The sequence below is a fragment of the Zootoca vivipara genome, chromosome 6, assembly GCF_965207765.1.
Source record: "Zootoca vivipara chromosome 6, rZooViv2.hap1.1, whole genome shotgun sequence".
Classification (NCBI taxonomy): Eukaryota; Metazoa; Chordata; class Lepidosauria; order Squamata; family Lacertidae; genus Zootoca; species Zootoca vivipara.
Window position 1 is genome coordinate 20,644,223 of NC_142589.1, and position 9,730 is coordinate 20,653,952.

General features: G+C 43.5%; 1 protein-coding gene across 1 annotated transcript; it reads left to right on the forward strand.

Moving 5' to 3' along the window:
- The first annotated feature begins 111 nt into the window (after positions 1–111).
- On the forward strand, positions 112–9,058 carry LOC118087753 (arylacetamide deacetylase-like 4). Its single transcript, XM_035120706.3, has 4 exons — positions 112–381; positions 1,146–1,362; positions 5,110–5,173; positions 5,920–9,058. The coding sequence occupies exons 1-4, from the start codon at positions 205–207 to the stop codon at positions 6,692–6,694; spliced, it is 1,233 nt and encodes a 410-aa protein (XP_034976597.1). The 5' UTR covers positions 112–204; the 3' UTR covers positions 6,695–9,058.
- Positions 9,059–9,730: the final 672 nt, after the last annotated feature.

A 9,730-nucleotide genomic window follows, 5' to 3' on the forward strand; every position in this document is an offset into this window, starting at 1 on the left:
ATTATGCCACCGTCAAGACCCATGAAATTGCTGTTGGTATTCTGATGGATATCACATCCATCAGATGTGAAATTGGGAAATAGGGAAATAGTTCATCGACCAACCTACAACCGGCTATGTATAGATACCACTGGTGGAGTTAAACAGCAGCTAATGCTGACAGTTTAGGCTCAGTGTTTGCATCTCACTCTTTGGAACGGAGAAATGGAGCTTCTTCAGAACCTCCTGCTGGGGTTGATTGGAGTTATAGGGATTCCTTCCCTGTTTCTTCTCTCCTGGGCGATTTATTATGACCTTTCCAGGAGTAAAATTCCATCTGGATTTGACAGTCCATTAAAACTTCGAGGTCTTCACTGTCTTGCCATAATGGCATTCACTGTGGTAAGTTGGGGATTGGTTGAGCCAGTAGGTCCTTTGTATGTTCTTTGGGAAAGGTGATTTAGAAATGTATTATTATTATTATTATTATTATTATTATTATTATTATTATTCTGTAGGCACCCGGCAAAAACATTTCTGTATCTTTTAAAGGTGTTATTGGTCTGCTTTGTTCTTGCTTTCATTGTGTATTTTGGGTTTTTATCTTATATACTTTTTGCTGTGAACCACCCTGAGATCCTTTCATGAAGGGCAGTATATTTAATTAATAATAATAATAGTTTATATATTTAAGTTATTCATATACTGCTTAATCCAACATGCATAATGAAATCTGTAAAATCAATGAATTCACTTGATGATGATGCGATGAAGATATTATCAAATTCAACAAGGGCTTTCTTTAAGCCTATAGTGGGAGACACATAGAGAGAAATATATTATTCACACTAAGCCATGTTTTGTTTACATCCTGGTTTCTTCAGGAAAGCACATATTGCCTCATAAGCAAGAAGAAGATTGTGGATTGTATCTCCAAAGCTTAGCTTGTTTCCCAGCTTCTTTTGCCTCTGTACCTTGGCGGGTGTTTGGGTTGGCGTGACCAATTCTAAGCTGACCAATTGAAATTAATGGACATGGTTAACATGGGCTTGTTCATTTCCATGGGTCTACTTTAAATAGGACTGAGTTGGATACCACCCCTGGTGAATAGGCTTCAAATGTGGGCACTGCCGGTATTTTCATGAGACTTTTCCTTGGCCCAACAGGGGAAGTGTCTTGAACTGCTGGGTGTCTGCAGACAGGTTGCTGTTATCCGCTTCCTCACGAATTTCTGGAATCCAAGAGCGGATCCCAGCCTCTCTGCCAAAGATCTGCATTTCGACGGGGTGCCTGTGAGGGTTTATCAGCCCAAAACGCCATCTGCTGGCCCAAGGAAAGGATTTGTGTTCTTTCATGGAGGTGCTGGGATGTTTGGAAGCATTGGTAAGAGATTAAAGCTGTGAGCCTATGAACACTTATCTAGAGGCAAGCCCCATTGAACTCAAGTAAGCCCATAGAAATGTTGTGAAACTTCAATTGCCAAGCATGGGAAAACAATCAGAATAGGGCCTTTCACAACGGGGGGGCGGGGGCGGGGCACAGGGATGAGGCACAACAAAGGGAAGGGGGAAACACATAGCCATGGGGGGGGGAGGACCCTGAGTCAGCCAAAGCAGTGGGGGTGGGGTGGGACAGGGAAAAATGAGTAGGCCGACTGCTAAAACGGCCATTCCACCTCCAAAGCCCAAGCCCAAAGCCTCTCCCGGCGGCTGCATTAAGAAACGCCTGGCAGCATTAGGCAGTCGTTCATCATTTCCCCTAACACGCACTTGGGGGCACGGCAAGGGGTTTTTGCTTTTTAATTCCGTGGGCGTTGTGTCACATGCGAGGCTACGGCAGCCATTTTAAGTAAGGGCAGTTGTGCCCCTTTTAACCTAGGCCTTATACTGTGACTGATTTTCAGCCTCTGCGTCTTTAAAAAAACAACAACCATGCACTTTCTCTCCCCAGTTTAAGTCCTCAAACCAACACCACATCCTACATTCAAAACACCTACTCCAAAATCAGAAAATCCAAATAACCAAAACAAACAAACAAACAAACAAACAAACAAACCACAAAACACACAACAACGCCCAAATCATACAATACCCACCAAAATAAATGACAACCCCAAAGATAAAATTAAACAATAGTAACTTCTGCTTCTCATGTTCTTATTTAAAATTTTATATATATATGATCATGATGCGTGTGCAGTAGCCAATGCGTGCGCAGTAGCCACTGTATGGAGATACAGGGGGGAGGGGACAACACTTCCCAGGGTACAACAGAGGGCTCAGACAAAAGTGCATGCTGGGAAATAGAACCCAGAAGCTGACAGTTCCTTCTCCAAGTGGGGGCCCAAGTATGGAAATACAGGGGGGAGGGAGCAACACTCCTTGGGGACAACAGAGGGCTCAGACAAAAGTGCATGCTGGGACACAGAACCCAGAAGCTGACAGTACCTTCTCCAAGGGTGGGGACCAAGGTATGGAGAAACAGGGGGAGGGGCCAACACTCCCTGGAGACAACAGAGGGCTCAGACAGGGGGTGGGGGAGGGGGCTCAATAGCTCATGAGTCAGGACAGGGTGGGGCCAGTCACAGGGATGAACCAGGGGTTGGGGGAGGAGGGGGCAGGATAAGTCATGTGTCCGGACAGAGTGGGGGGAATCACTGGAAAGAACCACAGCAACGCGTGGCCGGGTCAGCTAGCTCATTTCATAAAATTCATATAACAATTGATTTCATAGAACCTCAAAGTGGTTCACAAACATGTATATAACAGGTGGCTGTTCCTGATCGCTCTGTTTACCAACCCAGCCACCCTCCCACCCCTGGCCACCCCCTCTTTTACACCTGACCAAATCCCACACCCACCCACCACACCCACATGTGCTAATTTATCTGCATGCATAAGTCAACATTCCGAAACCTGGAACCCGGAACTGGACCTCCACCAGGTTTCCATCTCACAAAACCAATCACAATTTTACAAGCTGGCAAATAGCAGTGCCACTCTCAGAAACACGAAACAACAAACTTGTTATCAGAGTTCCCAAAATCGCCTGCCATCACACCCGAAATTTCCCCCTGCAGGTGGAGCAGAGTGCTGTTGCAGCCAGGCTCTCTTTGTGGGCTTCCTGCTGACATCTGGTCGGCCTTGGGGGGAACAGAAGGCTGGGCCGGGTGGGCCTTTGGCCTAATCCAGAATGGCTCTTTCCCATCTCTCAGGGATAACGATATGAGTGGTTGAGAGAACGGGACTTGCACCAGGTTTCATCTCACAAGACCAACTGCAATGTTATATGTTGGCAATTAAAAAGTCCCATTCAGTAGCCTTTCATTGCAACAGCCTATAGAGTAGGAACTGCGGGAGGAAGGAAGGCTAGGATCAAGTGACACATGAAGAAATTGGGAGTCAGGAGACTGGTGACACAAGCTCTTGCAAGAGCTTGCTACTACCTCAGACATTCATATTTGGGGGGATGGGGGGCACCTGTGCCCCTCTGCTATCTTGCTTCCTGAAACGCAACTCCCATGCTCCCTCACTTCAATGGCTAGACAGATTTCTTCTAAGGTGGAGATTTGGGGGGTTCTTATAACAAGTTTGTTTTTCCTGTCTCTGAAAATTGAAATAGGTTTGAATATATGAATATACAGGTGAAACTTGGAAAATTAGAATATCGTCGAAAAGTGCATTTATTTCAGTAATGCAACTTAAAAGGTGAAGCCAATATATGAGATAGATGCATGACATGCAAAGCAAGATATGTCAAGCCTTTTTGTTGTAATTGTAATTATTTGTCATTAGGCGGGTCAATTATAAATGAAATGTAATTAATGAAATCTAATAGCAATGTTTATTTTTGTATTATTGTAACTATTTGTTTTATTACTGTGGAATTTCCAAAAGAAAGCATTTGTAAAAATTAAAACAAAAATAGAAAATCATAAGTTGCATTACTGAAATAAATGCACTCCTCAACGCTATTCTAATTTTCCGAGTTTCACCTGTAAATGATAACATGTTAATTAAATGAAAGCTTGCAACTCATGGATCTGTGTATAATGATCTCAGACAGGCAAACAGCTCCGATAAGAATTAACGAGCCTCTGGAAGATTTATGTACGTTTATTTACAGTTCAAAATCACAGAGTGCGGCAAACGCCTGTCATTCTCCGATATAAAATGCTCAGTCTGAGTTTACGTTTCTCAGACAGCACAAAGGGCGACAAGATCCGGTCCTTCCCTTTTCCCCTTACTCAGCATTTTCACCTTCTCCTCCTCGCTGTCCTGCAAAGATTACTCTAAGAGCTCTACCCTCCTTGGTTGCCTAGTAACCTCTTCCAGGGCATCTCCCCCCATATTCTGAAGCTGCAAACTCCCCGCCTTTGTTAATCTGCTGGCCTCATAAGACTTAGAAGGAAGCGGGGCTAAGTAAACCCACCCTTGCCTTTCCTGAGGGTGCGATCTCTCATTCTCAGAATCAGCCTCATTCTCAGAATCAGACCCCTCCCAAGCATCTGACCCTGCTAGATCCCTGACGCTGTGCCCCATATCTCTTAAAGTCAGGATTTCTTGTGGGGTTGGGGGTGGGAGGTTGTAATTTGATTCAATTTGTTTTTATATGTGAACCTATTTAATTTGCATTTTGTGAAGCAATTTGTGAACCCAAAGTCAGTCTCTGAAGCTTACAATGCAGCATTCTAGAAATGGGATGTGCACGATGCTTAAAAAGGCTTATGTCAGTGAATATCGCATGTACCTTATCTTATGTAAGGGAAGATTACTTTGCAAGAAGGTGCTTTTTAAGGCAAGATTTAGGCAGCAGTGCTTCTGCATAGCAGTTGCTGGAAACCCTGGATGGGTAGAGAACTGAAGGTAAGTGTGGAAAAATGAGAAAGGATTCACTCATCCCTGCCTGTGACTAATGGGAGTTGCAGTTTCACAGCATGTAGAGCAATGGAAGCCAAAGGTGTCATCCTTCAGGTTCTGCTGTGACTTGTGTCCATGCATTTCAGTGGCTCTTCTCCGAATGCATCTTAGATAGATACAATCAGCCCTGGGTTGTGAAACAGCTTCCTTTCATCAGATATATTTCCAAATAATTCCTTCCCAATTTTGAATTTCCCTCCCAACTTGCTAGCATTCTACGAAGATGTCTGCAGCAAGATTGCCAAGGAGACTGATTCAGTGGTTGTGTCTGTTGGGTAAGTAAACACGACCACATGGCCTTTTGTAGGGCAAGAGTGTAGGGGCCCAGCATGCTGGTGTATTTGTTGGTGGCATCCCTTGCCATATTCCTGCAGGAGAAAGAGGCTCCCCATGAAAGCTGTCAACATTCTGTTCTGTGATTGAAAATCAAAGCTTCATGCACTTAAGACATGAGCACGCTCACTTCTGTGGGGGGACTATGAGCTGGGCATAAGGCCTTGCACAGCACCTCTAACCAGGGCCTCCAGGTCAGCCTCACATTGGAGACCAACATAGCTGCCAAGTTCTCCCTTTTTTTTAAGGGAAATTCCCTTATGCTGAATAGGCTTCCTCGCGAGAAAAGGGAAAACTTGGCAGCTATGGAGACCAACCAACCCAGATCCAGCCTGGAATCAATTTGGGAAAGGGGCTAATGTTCAGTTAGGGCTTTTAAATGTACAGTCAGGAGGAGACTGGGAAATGCTCCCTGCAACTAAACAGGAGCAGGAGAGAAAGTTGCAAGTGGCAAATGGTCTTCCACCAGCTGGATCCAATCTTGCAGAGTTCTGCTTCCCTAGCGTTCCCTCGACTCTTTTGCTAGCTGGTAAAGTCAGTTTTAAAAGGGCATAAGCCAGCTGACTTTCACCTGCATTTTATCTGCTATAACTGATCCAGCAGGCTCTTCTTTTAATCCTATGTGATCATGAATGTGTTTGGAAAATATTCTGGAAGCTTACCTCTTTGCTTCTGTTTTATTCATCAGCTACCGCCTGTCTCCTGAGCATCTTCCCCCCGCTCAATACAAGGACTGCATTGCTGCTACCATACACTTAATTCAAAACGCAGCTTCCCATGGGGTGGATCCTTCCAAGATCATCGTTGGTGGGGACAGTGCTGGGGGCAATTATGCTACTGTTGTTGCCCAGAAATTGGTGGAGAGATCAGACCTTCCAAAGCTACGGGCTCAAGTGCTGATCTATCCTTTTACACAGAATATGGACTTCAACCTGCCTTCCTATCAGCAGAACAGCTCAATGCCCCTCTTGTTCCGGGAAAACTTTGTTTACTTTGCCCTGAAGTACATTGGAAAGGACCCTTCTTTGGCAGGCCAGGCCCTGAAGGGCTCTCATGTGCCAGATTCAATGAGATTGAAATATGGGAAGTGGGTGAGTCCAGACAACCTTCCAGAGAGATTTAAGGGGAGAGGCTACAAACAAGTCCCGCTCGCTCCCTGTGAACCTGAAGTCTATAGGCAATTACCGGAGGCTTTAGGGGGCTATTTTTCTTGCCTTTTTGCTGATGATTCTGTCATCCAGAAGCTTCCTGAAGCCCTAATTGTGAGCTGTGAGTACGACGTATTACGAGACGACGGACTGCTGTACAAGAAACGTCTGGCAGACAATGGGGTGAAAGTCAGCTGGTTCCATGTTGAGAACGGGTTTCATGGGATGATGAACCTCTCCAAAGGATTTATCTTTGCATTCCCTGCTGCAGTTGAATTACTGGACAGCATCATAGACTTTGTCAAAAACTTATGAGAGGAAATCCCTTGAATTTGAGTGTCACTCATAAAGAGGGGAGGATCTGCCAACTTCAGGCTCAGAAAGTTTCTCATTTTTCTAATCTTCTATTCAGTTCTCCTCAATTCTGTAGAAAATGTGGTTCTTGGGGGCAGCGGGGAATTCCTCATGAAAATTCACCAGCTCTTTAGTGTGAAATTTCCCTAAGAAACACGTTTACTTTGTATGTATTACAAGCAATTTGCTCTAATATATTACATTTCTATATTATTTTCACTAATATATGCATCTTATTTCCCCTTCCATTTTCATTTTAGTACACATTAGTTGGCTGGAGATCTGCACTGCTAATGCTGTTCTAGGCTGAATCAACAGAATTATTGTGTCCGGGTCAAGAGAAGTAATAGTTCCACTCCATTTTGCCTTGACCAGGAGAACTGTGTCCAGTTCTGGGTGCTACAATTTAATTAGGATAATTGATAAGCTGGAATTTGTGCAGAGGAAGGAGATTGAGCTGATCAAGGGTCTGGAAATCGAGGTGACAGCAAACACCACCCCAAAATCAGTAGAGGCAATTACAATAAGATCTATGATTTGATCAACTTTCGATGCAGAGGGAAGAGCTGTATTCTCAGATACCCTGTCCAGAACCATCCTATAAAGGACAGTGTATCTCCTCACTTTGTGGAATTGAGGGCTTGGAAGACATAACACCTATGTCTTTGAATCTGTTTCAACTGCCATTCTTAATTTAGATGCTATGGAGCAGGGGTCCCCTAGCTTACCGTGCTTCGGGCCGGGCCAGCAGTGCTGATCATGCGGTGGGCCAGAGGATGGGGAGCACCCGGGAGCACGCACCCTACGTGTGCACACATGCTATTTCCAGCGCACTTCCGGGTCGCGGGAGCACTGGAAATAGTTGTGCGCATGTGCACGGGCCTCATCAGACCTGAAGTGCAGCGGAAATTACGCTTGCGCATGAGCGCAAGATATTTCCGGTGCCCCTTTTGCCCCGGAAGTGGGCAGATGTGCCGAGCCGGTCAGAGCAGGCAGCGGCAGCGGGCAGCGGAACGGATAAACGAGGCCTTTGGGCCGTAGTCTGGGGACCCCTGCAATAGAGTGATAGAGATGGGTGTCATCCTCATGTAGATGATCCCTCACAACATCTCTCCTCATAACAATTCCCAGCAGCTTCATAAAGATGTCTAATAGCATGGGGAACAATAGATGGGTGTCACCCACATGTAGATGATAACAATTATGTTACATTTTAACTTTTAAGGAAGACAATTCCAAAGAATTGGCAACGTGAGTGCTCCAAGCTCACAGTCCCACCATGTTGTATTGCAGGGATGCATGGCACCATCAACACATCTTCATCCAAAGTACATCTCTCCTGATGACAATTCCCAGCAGCTTCAAAAAGATGTCTAATAGCATGGGGAACAATAGATAGGTGTCACCCACATGTAGATGATACTTCATACCATTTCTCCTGATAACAACTCCCACCTGGAGGAAAAGTTGACAGAGTTTATGGATCAAAAGATAGTGCTTATGGGTGATTTTAACGGAGTGACAGTGCCAGAATTGGATAGGACAAAGAAAAGGAAGAATGAAGGTAAATTACCAAAATCCTTTTTTGAACTAGTAGAAAACCTGGGCCTAGTGGACATTTGGAGGTTGAAGCACCCTATGACTAAACAATTTACGTTCTTCTCCGAACCAAATCAAAGTTCTGGAAGGATAGATCATATATGGATCTCCAAAGAACTAGTGCCCAGGGTGAATAAAGCAGAGATAATACCACGAACACTGACAGACCATAATTCAATATTTATGGAATTGAAAGGCAAAGACCAAAATTCTTTCAGGTGGAGAATGAATGAAGAGCTTTTTGAAGATAAAGAGGTGGTGTTGAAAGCAAAGAATGTCCTGAAAGATTATTTTTACTGGAATCTACATAAAGACACTGGACTTGACATGGTATGGGATGCAAGTAAAGCAGTGATGAGAGGCTTTCTAATACAGCAAAACAGTTTCCTGAAACGAAAGAAAGAAAAGAAGAAGGAAGAAATTTTGAAATGTCTCATGGAAAATGAGAAAAACCTGATAGACAAACCAGAGAATCAACAAATCAAAAATAATATAAAGATGTTACAGACGCAATTCTCTATGTTGATCAATCAGGAGATTGAGTGGAAAATAAAACAAATGAGACAAAAAAAATTCGAATCAGCTAATAAAACAGGAAAACTGCTGGCCTGGCAATTAAGGAAACGTCAAAATCAAAATATAATAACTAAGATAAAAATGGAGGGAGGAGTGACGGAAGATTCAAAGGAAATTAAGAAAGCCTTTCAAAAATTTTACAAAGACTTGTATTGCAAAAAGAAAGAAGAGGAGAAGAAGATCAGTGATTATTTAGGAAGATATGGCTTGAAACAAATTCCTGAAGAAGAAAGAAAGAGACTTAACAACAGGATAACAATGCAAGAAGTACAACAAGCAATAAAGAGAATGAAACAGGGAAAAGCTCCAGGACCAGAAGGACTTTCAGCGAAATATTACAAAGTTTTAAATGGACAGATGGCGCCAATTTTAGAAGAAGTGATGAATGATATTCTTGCAGGAGGAAAGATCCCAAATACATGGAAGGAAGCGTATATTACATTGATTCCAAAGCCGGGTACAGATGGTTTAGAAGTCAGAAATTATAGACCAATTTCATTATTGAATAATGATTACAAACTTTTTGCAGATATAATGTCAAAGAGGTTGAAAGAAGTCCTAAATGGAATGATACATAAAGACCAAGCTGGTTTTCTTCCTGGCAGACAGTTAAAGGACAATGTTAGACACATAATAGACGTGATAGAATATCTGGAAACCAAGATAGATAAACCAGCAGTTTTAATGTTTGTGGACGCAGAGAAAGCATTTGATAATATATCTTGGCAGTTTATGAAGAGGAATTTGGAATCAATGGTGGGGAAAGATTCATTTTTGAATGGGATCGAGGCGATATATTCAGAACAGAAAGCAAGATTGATA